The following is a 16517-nucleotide window of genomic DNA, read 5'->3' on the forward strand; positions in this document are numbered from 1 at the left end:
AATCTTAAAAGCTTCACTGGAAGGATTTGAAGCTGTAGCTTAAGAATTATTGCTCATTTACGACCTTTTTTGTAATACATCTTGGAAGAGCTAAAGGTAAGGCAAGAGGGGAAGATTTTCATTTTAATTTTAAAAAGAGACATGCATTTCCATTTGGCAAGATTTTGCATCCTGATGGGAAAACGTAAACACCCAGTCTCTGATCTTGCCTCAATCCATATTTAATCTCAGAGAGTGCTGTGGTGTAACTTTGCAGACAACAGTTTCAGGAAGCATGAGGGAATATTCCAGGCTTCCTTCTGCTTTGGAGAAACTAAAGGAAAAAAAAGGTAGGTGAAGCGGGGCAGAGATCTCAACGTAATCCCACATGGAGGACACAAAAGATGTGGAAGACAAAGCTACAGAGCAAAAGACAGCCTTTCTTTTAACAAGCAATGGGGAGACTTATACAACATCCTTCGGGATTAAAATGATTTCCCCTTTTCCTCTGTGCAGACCCTTTTGTTTCGGTGGATAAGGGGGTGAAACCCTGCCTGTGAAAGCCGAGCAGTCAGAGGACGAAGCCTGGGGGGGTGGGATTTCTCACATGGGAAAAGACGCTGCCCCTCTCCCTGCCGCTATGCTCTGCTGTAGGGCTGCCTCCCACCGCCCCAGCAGCGCTCACCCACTCCCCTCCGCTGCGGTACTGCTCCGCGGCTGCTCCGTGCCCGGCTTCGGCGTGCGGCAAAGGGAGCGGGTGGGAGTAAGAAATCAGTTCGAGCCAGCGGCAGGAAGACAAGCGGGGTTTTAGGAGCTGGTGGAGTGTTAGGAAGGTGCTGGAGTTGAAGCCTGCAGGGGATGGTGAGATTAAAAATAGGCTGTAGCCATCCTTCCCCAGCATTTCGACATCTTAACTGCCTGTTTTCCTTGTGACCCACTGAAGAAGAGGCAGCAATGGAAGAGATTATCTCTTCCACCATCCTGGCAGCGCAGGACAAAATGGTATTTTGCTCCTAACCGGATCCTTCTGCTCTCTCTGTCTGCTGAGGTCTTCTGGAAGGGTGTAAACTGAGTGTTTCCTCCCCATCTTCAGTCAAACCGAGGGACTCCCTTCTTCCCCTGAGTTCAACAAGGCACTTGTGTGCATTGAAGATCAGCTCATTCATTCACATCTTACCGGGCGTTTGCAGGCTTCCATCCTTTGATAGGAAAAAGGGCAATTTTTGTAGAAACCACTGGACATCATGCTGCAGGATTTTTAATTCAAGACATTCATTAAAGAAAGCATTTCACAGAACTATGTTATCAAGTACAATCCACATTACACTTTTGTACCTACCTTAGCAATGCTGTATTTATATAAAAAAGCCCCAAAGACAACTCATAATGATAAGAGGTGTTGAAATGCTTACTTAGATCAAGTGACTGAACCTCCTGGCCAACAGCTTATACATTATACGGGTCAGAAACAGTTTCTTCTGCTCTTTGCCCATGCTGCGTATTTCTGCAGGTTGGTTGTGGGACAGACAAGGCTTCCCCGAGCTGCGGGTTTCAGCTAGCCACGGGTCCAGGATATCAGCTGCGGATAAATGATCAGGCTTGTCTAATGTGGTAAATTCAGGACGAATCTTTGTAAAGGCTGCTGTGGTGTAGTTTTTTTTTCCCCCAGCTTTAACTTTCATACATCAACAAGATCCTTCATCTGAATGTTTTAGGAAATCTGAAGGGTGTTTGCAAGTTGGTCTCAAGCAGAGCCAAGGGCTGCAACATCAGGTCGCCTGGCTCCAGCACTGGTTTAGTTGCTTCTGCTTTGTTAAAACATGCTCTTGGGTAACAACTTGTGACTGGGGAAAGCGTTGTGCAAAGATGCGGTGCCACATTAGCACCCTTTTTTTTTTTTTTGTATGCTCTTTCTAGAGCAGTATTTGTGGATAGTAACAGACTGCCAGACCCATACAGCTTTCTAGAGCCAGTCCTGCTCTAACTCTGGGTGCAATTTTCCCTTTTAGAGCTTCTGTGTAGTAAATGTTCTCCCCAAGAGAGAGCCACCAGGCAGAAAAAAGGTAGACTGGTATTTCCACAGACACACAGCACTCCCTTGTAAACTGCCTACAGTGCATAAGTGGTTACTGTTAGGTGTGGGGGAAGGAGCCAAAACCCAAAGAGTGTTTTTTCTGTCCTGGTTTTCAAGTATACGTATTGGTGTAATTCAATGGGAGACAGTAGTGTGTTCAAGTGAGATATGGCTGTGCCTCCACTTGTCCTCCTGTAACGTGTTTCCAGCTTTTCAGCACTGCAATGGGAGCACAAGAAGTGGGATGCTATGAGAAGTGGGTCTAAGGGAAGGAATTTGGCATGAAGCCGTGGCTTTCACTGGGCGTTTTGTTGCTGCTCTCTCCCTAGGAACGTTTGTATCTGCTTTTACCGTGCTGTGCGGAGCCCGGACCGACCTCCCTGATAGGCATATGTGTTGTGTCTTCTGGCTGAACATTGCTGCTGCTCTGATTCAGATCCTGACGGCAATCGTGATGGTTGGCTGGATTATGAGTATATTTTGGGGGATGGACATGGTCATTCTCGCAAGTAAGTACAGCGCACTCACCCTCCTCAATTCCCTCTGTGGCCATGTTGCTGGGTTCCAGCTAATGTCCCTGCAAGCCATTGGACTGCACTGTAGGGAAGAAGAGCCACAGGATGGGCTCTGCAAGTCCATGAGAAACACAGTAGACAGAAGAATTGCTAGGAGGCAGTTGGGATGGGCCCCATGACACATCTGGAAGAGCCTCCCATCCCACCATGTAGGTTAGGATCTTCCTTTCCCCTTTGTAAAATGAAAAGTGCAGGAAGGGGTGAGGACCCCCGGCACTGTGAACTCTGCTGTCTGGAGCCCCTTCTGCCCCGGTCCCATCCGCAGAATGAGAAAGCCCTTTCTCCCTCGTGACTCCAGCTGCACCTCTGTGGTTAACGAGACCTTCCTGTGAGGCTGGTTCCTCTTCCAGGGAGCACACAGGGCCAACTGTCCCCAGAAAAGCCCTGGGGACTCTCCTGGACCCTCCCCTTCCTCCCCAGAATATATTTAGCCAAGGGCTTTTTTTCATGTTTCACACCAAGTTCTTAACTGAGCAGGAATGTTTAGCCTCTCCTAGAAGGACCTCCCCTACACCCTTTAAGGAGCCTCCAAAACATTAGTCTAGGGGAAGAAGAGAGGAATCCTTTTTAAAAAATAATGTAGGTCACCCAGTTAGTATATATTACCAGTCTAGAATACAGGCTCTGTAACTTTATCTGCTAAAGACTTTTACTGGTGTAAAAGTTGTATCATATCTGTATCATATCACCTGTATCATATTGCAGAGAATTAAGGTGACAGCCTCACCTCACCTCCAAAGCCAGAAGCAGCCCACAACTCGGGGTGCTGATTGAGTCTGCAAGACCCCACTCCCTTTCCAGAGGCTGGCAGAGGCTGGTGGGCATTGCCCCAAACCAAACAGGTCTGAGATCCTTCAGGCTGGCAGGGCAGGCAGTTCCCAAAGCAAACACTTCTCCCAGAGAACATCTTACCAGCAGCTTTTGCTTTTTGGTTTGAAGGGGCTCCTTCAGCTTTGTCATCTCTGCTGATGACATCTGTGGCGGCATGACAGAGGAGGAGAGAGGATCTCAGGAAATTGCCAGGCACCTGCCTAAAGATGGAAATGGATGAAATTGAAAAAAACGAGCAGGAAACTGGTGCACATCTTCAGCTGCCAAACTCAGGGGTTAAACCCTCTCACCAACCCACCTCTAATTTCGGATCCAGCTTCAATTTACAGGCTGAGTTAAGGGCAAGCCCCATGCAGAGCAAACGATGGGTATTAAAAACCTGAACATAACCAAGGCAAAAGGCTTTCCTCAGGACAAAGGCAGCACTGCCCTTCGTTTTTCCCTGCAAACCACCTGCCAAGCTTCCTCTCAGATGTACCTGCAGAGCAGGGGTAGCCCAAGTTATTTCTGAGGATAAATTGTGAATCGGTGTACATCTGTGATATGTCTTTAAGAACCTGCCCAATTTCTGTGTAATCCCATAATTACGTGTTCATAACCATACACTCTTCTGCTATTCCTCTGCTGGACAGCCTCCATGCACGGCACGCTGCCTGGCAGACCCAGTTCTGCAGTTGTGGGGAGAGGCAGGAAAGCATCCATCCAGCTAGAGAGCTACAGCTGAAACCATTACTTGCATTTCTCCATAGTCCTGTTCCTGTATGTCCTCCGGGTAGAGGGGCTGGGTCTCAGGAGGGTCTTGCTGGTTTTCCAGTTTGGTTGCTGGAGAAAAAACATACAGCTTGGAAGTATCTCCCCAAAGCTGTTTCCCGTGCCTGGCTAGACCCCACTGGTTTGGTGGGCAGCGTGTGGTGGGGATGCTCAGGCCAATAGGTCCCCGACCACAGCAACAGCATCTCATCCCAGCCGCTTTGGTGGCAGTAGAGAAGGGTAAGAGGAGTCAACATGTCTTATGTTAACCAGCTGTATATAATCTGACAAGTTGCAGCCCTTGGCAGTTTCTTGCTGTTTCATTAAATAGCTGGGTTTTAAGTTTACTTACAATGCAGAGAAAATAATGGCTAAATAAAGCAGCTCTTGTTGATGGAGAATAAAAGAAAAAACTCATCTTTCAATCAAAACAAAGAAGTGATCAATTGTTCCCAGCTGGATCAAACAGCCCTGTCAGACCCAAAATGGTTTGTTTTTTCATGTTTTGTTTTCATGTTAAAAAAAAAGTAATAACTTAAAAATGAAACAACATTCCAAATGCAAGAAATAAGACATTTCATTTAAAAACACTGCCAGGAAACATTTTGCTTTGGTTTGGGTTCGTGTGCAAACAGAAACGATTTGATGCACTGGACAGAAACTGTACACTGTTGCAACTCAAATCTCTATTTAGATGGAGAACAGTTAAAAAATGCTAAACCACTGCCCACCTCTAGTCTTCCTCACCATGAAATGGCTGTTTCCATGCTTTCCTGCAAGGGTGCCATACGATTTTCATGGGCTAAAGGCAGGGCAGAGCAGGCAGTGTCTAAGCTGAGGGGGGGCCAGCAGTGAGGAGAAGGGTGGGAAGCAGCCGAGCCTGTGGGACTCCGCTCCGGCTTTCCCTGAGGGATGAGTGCCTCGCTCCCTGGATCAGGGCCTGCCTGTATATCAGCTGGTAGAGAGCTGGATGCAAGTTAGGGAGGTTCATTGCAGTTTTTCACCTTCTAGTGCTAATTCTCAGCCATTAAAGGGGAGCCCTGCAGGAGCCTGCTCTGAGGGGAGAGCTTTGGGGATAATGTCATACTGTCTTCAATGAGGGGAAAAGGAGGAGAATTATAGGCCAGCCAGGTACACTTCAATTCCTGGAAGAAGTAATCAAACAAGTTACCTGGATGCATTTAGAAAATAAAAAGAAACAAAGCAAGCCAACCTGGGTTTGTCCAGAGCAAGCTGTGTCAGATTGGCTTGATTCCCTTCTGTGGCAGAGGGATTCATTTTGTGAGTGGCGGCGGCAGTCAGCCATCCCTCCTGACTTTCAGGCACTGACACCGTCTCACACAGTGTTCCTACCAGCAAGCCAGGGAGACGTGGCCTGGGTGAAAACGCACTTGAGAACTGTTCTCTAAATGCATTTTCCTGATCTGGAAAGATCTCAGGACAGGTGTTTTGAAAGGTCCCTCCTGAATCCAGCTCTGTTCAGTATTTTCATTCGTGGCTTCATGACGGACCAGAGAAGGGGCTTACCAGCCCCGCACCACCGGCGGCTGCAAGGATGGCAGGCATAGCGAGGGCAGCATCCGGATTCAAGCAAATTGAAGAAACAGTCTGAAAAAATAAATGCTGCTCAGTCGAGACAAGTCCAAGACACTAAGGAAGGATTAATCAACTGCATAAACACATGCTAGCAAACAACTTGTTTTCCAGAGAAGGAGGTGGTGGCTGCAATGAGTCACAAGCTGCACAGGAGTACATTGCTGTGGAGGGAACAAACACTGCCCAGGCAGGTAGGAGCAGAGCCTGTAGGACATAAACTGGTCCCCTCACCTTTCTCGGCACATGTAAAGCTGTGGCGAGGCTTGTGGCCAGCTTTGGAGGCTGTACTTCATGTGGACAACCTGGAGAGAGTCCAGAGGACCATGAGACAGCAAGCAACGAAGAGGTTCAGCAGGCTAGTAAACGTGAGAGGGCAGCAGTTTAGCCTAAGACAGACTTAAATAACAGCAGGAAAGACCTGTGTGGACATTAGGACATGTTTTCCCTCCAGTAAGGTCAAAATGCTGAAGAGGTGTCATGGCAGGATCTGCCCTCTCTGTCACTGGAGGACTCCAGGAGCGGGTAGACCCACGTCTGTCAGGAGCAAAGTGGGACACAGGCGGAGACCGACTGACCTCGAGGGGTCCCGTCCAGCCCTCATCTCCTGTAAAGTGCCCTTTAGTGGGATGAATCCCAGAAAGAAGATTAATTGAATGCAGTTTTACTGTCACACTTAATTATTTTTGGCAGCACAATGGCATGGGGCATTTTCTCTACTATTTTAAATGAATTGCCAGCTGGCCCCATTAAACGCCACAGATATTTTCTTTAAGCAGCCATATGGCTTTGGGAACTGTCCTTTGGTTTACCTGCTGTCTGAAGGCAAAGGTAGATTAAAAGGAAGCACTTAATTCTTTTGCAAAAAAAAATAATCTGGACTCTCCCCTTGCCGCTGCAAATATCCAGCTGCCCTTGGTGGTGGCTGGGCAGCGCTGCCACACCGTGCTCTCCTCGAACCCCTTGTCACAGCTGTGGGGACAAGGCACGGAGCTGAGGCAAAACAGAGCTAATTAGCTGGCCAAGGCCAACTGGAAAACGAGCCTCCTAAGGCTTTCTGGGCAAGTTTCCCTCTGCTAAATGCACACCTTGTCCCCAGCCCACGCAGCACACTTCTTCATTAGCTGCATTGTGCAGAATGAAGGCAGAGGAACGGCCTTTCCAGGAACTCCCTAGCTGCTCAGAGCTCGTTATAAAAGGTTTTGTGCCATTTCTTGACAGAAATACCACAGAAATCAATACAGTAATGTCACACTGAGGTGGCATAGGGGACAGAAGTCAGGGACCGTTTGTCCAGGCATTGTTTCTCCTCTAATGAATGCAGCCAAGAAGTCAAGCCTGGTTTCTGAAGGAAGCCCTCGCTCTGGCCTCTGAAGTAACGACTTGCGTGGCTGCGCCTATGAACGAGCAAAGGCGCCATCGCTTGTGGTTTCACAGGACGGGGACTCCTGCTGCAGCCCCTGCTTCTGCAGCGGGCAGCTGACTCTGAGGGATGGATTGCCAGCCAGTAGTAAGAAATAACCTGTAATCATGCTGTCCACTTGTCACTCCTTTGCTAATTACAGCTCTCAGACCTTGCCAGAAGCAACAGCAGATGATCACATGGTTACTGTATGCTTGGGCTCCGAGGACTTTGGAAAGTATCACCGAGCCTTTCTTCTCTGCAGGGCCCCTCCTAGGGCAGGTAGCGCAGCTGCCCTGGGAAGGAAAGGGAGCAGAAAGCGCTTGAGAGACTCAAAAGAGAACAACATCCTAAAACAGCTGGTAACCCTTCATGAGAGGAAATTCTGAGGACAAATTGCCCACTTAGACCTATTATGGGTTTTTTTAAATCTAAATAGAGCCGTCCCCCAAACTATGCCTGAGGAAAGTAGTTAAAATACCCTTTTTTGCAGTTTCCAGCTGGTAACTGAGATGAAGGAAATTCTGAGGACAAATTGCCCACTTAGACCTATTATGGGTTTTTTTAAATCTAAATAGAGCCGTCCCCCAAACTATGCCTGAGGAAAGTAGTTAAAATACCCTTTTTTGCAGTTTCCTGCCAAATGCTGCGGTAGGGTAAGTTCTTAAAATATTGTAGGAATGTTAAATACCACCAGGGTTTGCAGCATTCAGCCGGGCTGAGGCATGCCGCGGTTGTGAGTTATGTGTGGGCACAAGCAAACTCAGCAGCAAAACTGACAGAAAGCCATCAGGTATAGTTTTCCCAGCTCTCGGACCATGAACGGTGTGCCATGCGCCATCCGATATGCTGTGACGTCTTGTTTGCCGCCTTCTTTCAGCGGTTCCCCTTCAGTCAAACCTGTGAAATACCAATGTCATGGAGGAAAGCGTTTGTGGGAGCATCGCTCAGAGGTGTTAGTCCATCCAGCCTGTCCAGCTCGAGGCCAGTGAGCTGGAAAGCAGATGAGGATTCCCCCATCCTCTTTAAACCAGACCCCCAAATGAAATGATCCACTTCAAGTACAAGGATTTTGAATAATGTTTAGCCCTGGTGTGAATGTCTGATGGTAGAGCAGCTGTTCTCTGTTTACTCTGCAGCCCAAATTTACTCATTCTTTTCTGGTTCTCCATGTGTTTTGGATATATCGTCTACAGTTACATTTCTCCCTCTCTCTTTCTTTCATGTTCCTTTGCCTCCTTTTGTTCACCATCAAAGTTTCACAAGGTAAGTTTGTTTCTGTTCTTCCTTCTCCTCCTCCTCACACCCCGTGGCAGTTCCCCACGGAGAACAGTGAGCGCTCTGCCAGGGCAAGCCGTTTGGGATTCGCTTTGGCCGGCACTGCCTGCTCCCAGCCCAAGTCCAGCCGTGTGCCTGTATGTGCGTGTGTCTGCCTGTCTCTGTGTCTGTCCTGTGGCTGCACAGCCCTGGGGATGTGTTCTCCGCCCAGCATTGAAATGCCCCTCGGGCTACCCCAAGGGCACCCTCAGAGCAGGGCAGGGACCCCTTTCAGCCTCGAGAGCATCCTGAGACCACCCTCTGCATGAACCCAGTCCCAGTAGGACAGGCTCTGCACGGACTGGTTTCTTTCTGCCTGAATCTTACTTGCAGTGGTTTACAGAAGAAGTGCAATTTCAAGCAAACTTGATTAAATCAGTGATTTTGTGCGCAGATACTCGGACCAACTTGACCTTGATCCCAGAAATGCACCTTAACTGTATTGCAGGTGTACTAACGTAAAGCTGCTTCACACAGAATAGCTATTACTATGCAAGAAATGCAATAATTATTTCCATATATAAACTATTTAATAAGTTAAGTATAAAGTATTTTAATAAACAAGTTTAGCATAGGACAGGTCATCTTTTGGCTTACTTTGGTCATGTAAAGAGAGATACAGGCTCGGCCACTGTAACTGGCTTCCAGCCAGCTTCAAAACTGATAGCAGGACTGAAAGGATTTCTGTTGTATCTTAATAAAAGGCAAGGCTATGCAAGCAAGTTACTGTAAGCATAACCTAGCTTGCTTACTTTAGCTAAGGATTTATGGCATGTGCCAACCCTCTGGTCCATGTGGTTGGTTGGTTGTTTTTTTTTTTTACTGTGCTCCCTAAACAAATTAAACCGATGCTGTAGACAAGCCTATATTACAGGTTTCCAACCAGCTCAACTTGCCTTCAGAGCTGACTCACACTTAGAACATAAATGTGTAAGAAATCATAATTTTTCCCCCTAGAAAAAGCTGTTTGAAAGAAGTGAGAGTCTTTCTGTTCAGCTGCACACGATGGGCAGCAATGCGGTGCAAAGTAATATGTGCTGATAAGTGTCATTAATCTCCTCCTCTATTCCTTGTGCTCGTTTAGCAGCAGGAGATCCAGACTGCCAAGGCTGGGTGAATGTGTGGATTTTTCCAAAGTACAGCAAAGTTCATTTGCTGGGACCAATTCTTAGTTCAGCAAAAAGTCCCTTAAAGGCAGGGGTTGTGGCACCTGCTGGTATTTTGTGTTCAGCTTTTTTAAGGGACTTACAAAAGCCTGGCATAAGGGTTGGAAAGAAATATTAAAAAGCATCAATTGAAAAGTGTTTGAAGAGTTAAGCATTCTTCCAAGATGTGAAATTTCAGACTCCTTTGAAATTCAAAATATAAAAATGACAGGCTACTTACATTATTTAAACAAAGAAAAAAACCCTGCAGATTTTTTAAAGTTTTCTAGTTGAAAGATCTTCACTATTGCAGGCAGTGCAGGTAAGGACAGTTTGCTTCTTTAAAAAGGAGATCTTTTGCATTGATACTATCGTAATAACAATCCCAGCTTTTCTTAAAAAGAAAGCGGGTAAAGCTTCTGGTGCAGTCATTGCAACCACCTAGGAAAGTGTGAGCCAACACAGAGCTCCCCCCCGAGGGCTTTGCTGCCCTGGTCGGGAGGTGCATTAGACCCCATGGCCGGGGGAAGAGGAGAAGGGGTGGAGGAGGAGGGATCCAGGCAGTTTCCCAGTGCAATTGGTTTTGCTGCTGGAAAGCTCCGTTTTCTCCAGTCCCGCCAGATGGCTGATGTGCCCCAACAAAAGCATCTGTAATTCTGCTGGGCTGGAGCAAAGCAAGTGCATAACAAGGCAGTGAGAATATCATTAGGGAAAGGGCCCACAGAGGCATCCCGAGGTCTGCGTTTGAACTCTGACACGTCAGCCTGTGATTAAAGGCATCCCCCTTCTCCTCCAAGAGATGTCTGTTCACTTCTGCAAACCGCAGTGCAAATTGGTTGCTGCTGGAGAGCTCAGTTAGCAAAAGCCAGCACGGGAAATAAAAGGTAGATAGAGGAAACCAGCCTCCTCCCACCTGGCAGTCCTCTGGAAGGACAAGGTTCAGAGGTAGATCGCAAGTAGAGATGCGAGTGTGTCGTATGCACGACCAGCAAGCTGCCAGGTCAACGCCTGGGAACAGTGGTGTCTCTGGAGCAGTACATAAAGGCATACATTTCCCCTACACTGCAGAAAAACACACTCTGATACAGAATAATTTAGGCAGAAAATACAGCATTTCCGTAAAGGTTTTAGGTTATTGGGCTATACTAGAATTGCTGGCCGCCGGTACCTACTGTACCTTTATAACCTCTTCAAGCAGACGTGCCTCTGCCCACGCCAGGGCCGGTAGCAGGCAGGCACTGCAGCGGCAAGGCTGGCTGCCCCCAGCCACACCACCGTGCCCAGGAAGGTGGTTGCACCCCGTGGTTGCACGGGGCAGGCGTTGGCTAAAGCAAGGCAGGGCGGCTCACCAGGCTGAGCCTGCCCCGGGGCAGCCTGGCGGCGAGGGGGCACGTGGCAGCCCCCCCTATTCTCCCACATGGTTTGCCACTCCTGGTAAACGAGGCTTGTGGCTCGCTTGAGCCTCGCCGAAGGTCCTCATTAGGATTTAACACTAATCATGTTCCCTTCCCCTCCCTCCTCACAGGCTACAAGGAACAGGGGATCCCACAGCAGCTGTAGTGGCTGGGACAAGTATGGTCAGAGAAACACGGCGAGAGATTTCCTTTGGCAGCTGTGGGCCACGGACCTTTTCATTACCCTTTGTCTTTCTTCTTCTTCCTTTTGTTTTGTTTCCTTCTGTTTGAACCTGGTTCATCTGCCCGTCCAGCGGAACGGAGGTGCAGAGCAGCCGACGGAGACTTGCACTGATCCCATTGAGCAGCGGAGATGGGGCAAGCATGGCGTGGGTTAGGACTGGCCCTGGCCAGCACGTGGTGGGCGGCCGATGAGGAGGAGGAGGGTGCCAGGAGAAGGAGACACCCCTGGCAAAGGTGGCACCTGGGCAGGCAGCTGAGCCGGGGGATCGGGAGATGCTGCTTTCTCTCTCCTCCCAGAGGGAAGTAGCTGAAGACGTTTTGCCTCCTTTTTACGCTCACCGTTAAAGGAAACCGGCTGTGAACATCAAATGCCAAGGAGCTATTAATAGATATATGTACAGTATGTAAAAGCAAACCAATGGTACTTTTTTCCCCCACCCCGAGAGCCCATCCTTGACTGCTTCGTGGTAGCGGAGGGCTCAGCCCAGCCTCCTCTGCTGTCTGTGTATATATGATGCTCAATGAAGCTCTGTCCTTGCAGATGTCTTGAGAAATGTGCTTGCTGTAAATTGTATTGTACTGCTGAACTGACTGGGGCCGTCCCCTGCTTCCATCCACTGGCACCATGCGAAGACCAGACCTACCGCTGGCCCCTGGGGAGACTTTATCTAGCAAGGGACCGCTGCCCCGCAGCACCTTGCCTCTAGGGTGGTGGGTGCAGCCACGTGCTGTCAAAAGCTTCTAGTGTAAAACAATACTGGGGGAGCCAAAAAGAGAGGCTTTTCCTCCCCTCCTCCTGAAAGGGCCTTGCTGGAAGCGTCTCCGTGCTTTGGAAACGGATCCCCTTACAGCGTGGCATGTGCTCCTGGCTGAAGCAGTGTCCCCGCTCCGCTTCCCCAGGGTAAGTGCTCAAATCTCAAGGATCGCAACCTGGTGCTAACCAGGTGCTCGGTAGCGGCTGTAGTTGGAAGGCCCGTGGCCAAATGGGGTAGGGCTGTGTTTTCATGGTTTGAACACACAATGCACAGAGCTAAATTTGGCACCCAGGTGGAGTGACCCCTCTGATCCTGGCTGGTGTTTCAGCAGGGCGAGAGGAGCTCAGCCAGGGGGGCCTGGTGGTGGCACCTGGCTGCTTTTCCACTCCAAAAAGGTGGCGGGAGGAGCCCTGCTGAAAGAGGGCAAAACTGGGCTGCTGCTCTCGACTGGGGAGGGTCCTCCCAGCGAGAGGAGCTTCACACAAACCCGCTGCCAAAACTGGGAGCCACCCGAGCGTGACAGAGCTGAGACCCGCTTCCAGCCCATTGCTCCTGCAGAGAGGCAGCCTGTGGGCAAGGGGACAGCAGCAAACCCCGCTGCCCTACAAGCTCCTGGCCTCTCCTAGCATGATGGTTTGCTTTTAAAGCAGGTTTTCATTTTCTACACAGAGCAGATCCTGTCAGTTAAAATACCTCCTGTTGCAAAGAGAGCTGAGGTGTCAAACGGCAGCAAGTGCCCCTGAGCACACGTGCCTCCTTGCAGTATGCAGTAAGGTTAAATTACCAGACTCCAAAGCAAACCCATGGCAGAACCACAGGAATAACTCGGGCTGCATTTCTCTCACCTCACACCCTAAGCAGTGGCTCATACTGCTATGCTGGCAAGCCAGAAATGGGTATTTAGCAACTACCCTGTATCCAAATCGGGGTGCTGAGCTCAGCTTTTCGAGCTGCTCCACAGAAAGCAAAGATCCATAACATGGTGCAGACAGGGAAGCTGCTCATTTGTAATTTTAGAGGAAGATAGATGAAAAACCATCAACTTTTAGAGAGATGCAAGCCACACAACACAGGCAGCAGTGAAGTGGGTTTCTTTGGAAGACAAGCACCGATCAGTGCTTCTTGTTAACCCAGGGCTGGAAGTGCTCAAGAGGAAAAGCAGCGCAGTTATCCTGCCACGATGCTGCACCGCAGCGAGGCGTGGTTACCTTGCTTTGCCACGGAGAGGCTTGCAAGACAGCAGCACTTTAAAAAAATCAACTCCTAGTAGGTCAGTGGTGGAAAGATAAAACCAAAAGCCATCTGACATCTGCGTTAAAGCCAAGGGATGAGTTCCTCAAGATTGCCGTTGCCACAGCAATCACCAAGAGGATTTCTGCTCATGATGTTCAACAATTTCAACACTGACCATTTCTACCAAAAGGACCGGTTGAGAGGGTGGCTGCTCAGTGACCTGTGCTGTAGCATCTGCAGCATTGTAGCTTGCAGGACTGTACGGATGTTACAGAGTTGAGCTTCAGCATTTACTGTGAGACAGAGCAGCTCTGCTCCTTCATTTCCCACCTGGGAAAATACGGGATAAATAGGTTCCTAACCAGGAGCAAACAGGGAACCAGTAGTACAGCTGGAAAACACCTTCACAAGCTGCTGCTGTGATCGGTGGGAACTCTTTTTGAGGTTTGTAACTAGTCATTAAGCCACCCAAACAACTTGCCGGCTCAGCTGCAGCGAGCGCAACGTCCAAGAGCAGTGGTTGCCTTTCACATTTGCCAAAACAGAGTGGCTGGTTCAAGTGCAAACTCCAAATGCTGCCTGAGCATCGAGTTAGTTGAGCCATGGTCTCGGGATGGATGTGCAGGAGCCTCTGCAGACACGGCTAACAGGTTTCACTAGGCCAGCTGGTAGAGGTGTTGAAAAGAAACCAGGCAAAGCCTTTGGGTGCAGAAACTCTGAAACGGGAGCAGCCAAGCGTGGCTTAGAAGCAACTTGTTCTGGTGCCTGGGAAGATGGATTCTAACATTTAGTGGACAGGCAGTGCAGGAAGTCTCAGTCTGGGGAGGGTTAAACAAGCTGACATTTTCACTGGGCATTAAACTGCCAAAAGTCATATCTCCTGTGGCACCAGATGTCAGACCAGCAGCAGATGCCCCATCCCAGAGACCCAGCACCTGTACAAAAGGTCCCCTGGGAACAAAAAATGGCAGGATTAGCTCCTTGGCAGCATCGCCAGGATTTTGCGGGCCTTTCAGGCCACGTTTGGTGCTGTCTGTCCCTGTGCTCTAGTGAGGATGGGAGAATTGGAATAGTTAGGGGAGGGCTTGTATGGAAATGCTGCCCTCCCCGGGACTGCCACAGGTCTCCAGAGAGCATTGCTTCAGTTACATCTGTGTGCTGACTGCATTTATTGCATGAGGGAGTTTGGCACCGGCAGCACTATGCAGGAGAGGTGCAGGATTTATAATTTACTTTCACGTTTTGCTCTGTAAAAATTTTTCTTATTTTTGACCTTTCTATCAAATTGATGAAGCCAAGAAAACAGCCAACACACCACTTCAGAGGCTCTGAAATCTGTCAAATGGACACCCAGGACAAAAGGCCTTATTTCTGCCTGTTGTGGGGATTTGCTTAATTGATTTTAATTAGCACCAGACAGATTCCCACTGTCTGCTTTAGGACAGGAGCAACTTTATAGATTAGCCTTGCTATTGGGGAGCAAGCACCAAATTGCATTTTCACCAAAGCTGCCTCGCTGCAGTAATAATGATGATAAAAAAACCCGCTTTTCCAATAGTCCTGATTAAAACCAGCACCTCCCAAGCTCCCCCCAAGTCCAGGTGTGAACAGCAGCATGCTCTTGGGCAATGGCGAGACCCTGAGCCTGGTTTCAGGTCTCCCTGTGGCAAGTAGTGGGGGGAGACGTGCTGCAGCGAACCCAGAGGCTGAGCCTCAGGGCAGGGCTGGGGAAGCCAGAGGCAATAGACAGGATTTCAAGAGTTAGTGGTCACAAGGGGGGGCCTGCTCAGCCCCATCTTTAATATCACACACACACGCCCCCCACCGCGACTTGGTTTTTCCTCCTCATAAGAGACCAGAGCTTTGTGCCACGGACAGACCAGGCAGAGCCCAACCCCTCAAGGGGCTCCTGGGGAGCCTGCGGTGGGGAAGCCAGCAGCAAGCCAAAGGTATGTTCGTGGTGCCCACAATTCATGCACTGGTGAGAAGAGCCACGCAGTGAAGACACAGGTATGAGTGCTAATTTGGAGCTTTCCCCCGTCAGCAATGCTTGTCTTCCTCTTTAGGGCCAAATTAATCACCCAGCACTTTTACGCCTCTTCCCAGAGCGCCGCAGAAGGAGGCCACCCACTCCGGGACACCCACCAACATCAGGGCTGAATAACTCGCCTCCCACTTGCGGGAGCCGTGCCACACCATCCCGCTAGCGCCCGCCGTGCCATACCGCACCACCTCTGCAAACCGACCCCTGCCTCCTCGCCAGTGCAGCTAGAGGTCGCAGCCAACGAACGCTTGATCTGGTCGAAGGTGAATAGCACCAGGCTATCCCGATATCATCTTCTGCTTTTTAAATATAGATGTTTTAGATGCAAGTTTTACAGCTAAAGAGCGATAGTAGGTAACGAAGAATAAATGCAATTGCTTCACCCCCATCCACCAGCAACACAGTGTTTTCTGCTGCTCTTCGCTGATTGTGAAAACCAGGTTTCTGAAGAAAAGGGCTTTAATGAAATTGTTCCTTGGTACTTGAACCCAGCCGGGCTGAACAGCTGATTTGCTACTCAGTGGAAAGCAATTCCAGGTAGGAACCAAACCAAACGTCTTTTTGAAATTTGTGGCCAGTCGTAAACCAGTTTCATTCTGGGTCAGCCCAACCATTTCAATGCAGAGCACGTTAACGTTTTTCCTAAGTTCGTTGGTGTTGCCAAAGCCGTACTTACCACGGAAAAGGTGCTATGGCAGATGGCCCCCGCCCTCCTGGCCTTTTGCCCGCCAGACTGTGCTTGCCACAGGGAGTCGGCATCGCTCTCAGCTGTGGCATGCGTGCTTGGCAATTGCAGCCAGAAAGGTCAGTGGACCTTTGTGCCGGGAACGGCTCCGGCACGCAGCCGTGTGGTAGGGAGTGTTAGACTTGCGAGGTGCCTCCATCTGTGCTGCATCCTGTGCTTCCCGAGACAAAGCCGCATGTTCCTCCCTACGTGCATCGACTGTCACACATTTTATTAAAGATCTTTCAGTTCTGCTGGAAATCGCCCCTTGTCGTAGTCTCGCCGTGATGCAGGGGGTATTGTGCTGAGCTCCATGGACAGGGAACTGAAGAGTCACGGGCTCATCATTCTTCAGGAGGCTGTTTTATTCCACCCTTGCCTTGCCTCCTACTTGTTTTGGGATGACCCTGCAGTTCACATACATGCATACACTCCAGCCAGAGTGTATTTTATTACTA

The 16517-nt window shown here is 49.3% G+C and overlaps 1 protein-coding gene across 1 annotated transcript; it reads left to right on the forward strand.

Annotated features, from left to right (window-relative positions):
• The first annotated feature begins 274 nt into the window (after positions 1-274).
• Positions 275-16073, forward strand: STUM (stum, mechanosensory transduction mediator homolog). The gene is made up of 5 exons (XM_009285583.2): positions 275-329; positions 2383-2562; positions 8462-8470; positions 11192-12204; positions 15358-16073. The coding sequence occupies exons 1-4, from the start codon at positions 275-277 to the stop codon at positions 11224-11226; spliced, it is 279 nt and encodes a 92-aa protein (XP_009283858.1). The 3' UTR covers positions 11227-12204; positions 15358-16073.
• Positions 16074-16517: the final 444 nt, after the last annotated feature.

The sequence above is a fragment of the Aptenodytes forsteri genome, unplaced genomic scaffold (assembly GCF_000699145.1).
Source record: "Aptenodytes forsteri isolate BGI_AS27 unplaced genomic scaffold, ASM69914v1 Scaffold280, whole genome shotgun sequence".
Taxonomy (NCBI): domain Eukaryota; kingdom Metazoa; phylum Chordata; class Aves; order Sphenisciformes; family Spheniscidae; genus Aptenodytes; species Aptenodytes forsteri.

Excerpts from the sequence above, each read along its gene's own strand:
- STUM (XM_009285583.2), top strand. The coding sequence starts at position 275 with ATGAGGGAATATTCCAGGCTTCCTTCTGCTTTGGAGAAACTAAAGGAA. Across the intron at positions 330-2,382 it reads GAAACTAAAGGAAAAAAAAG|GAACGTTTGTATCTGCTTTT; the intron begins GTAGGTGAAGCG and ends CTCTCTCCCTAG.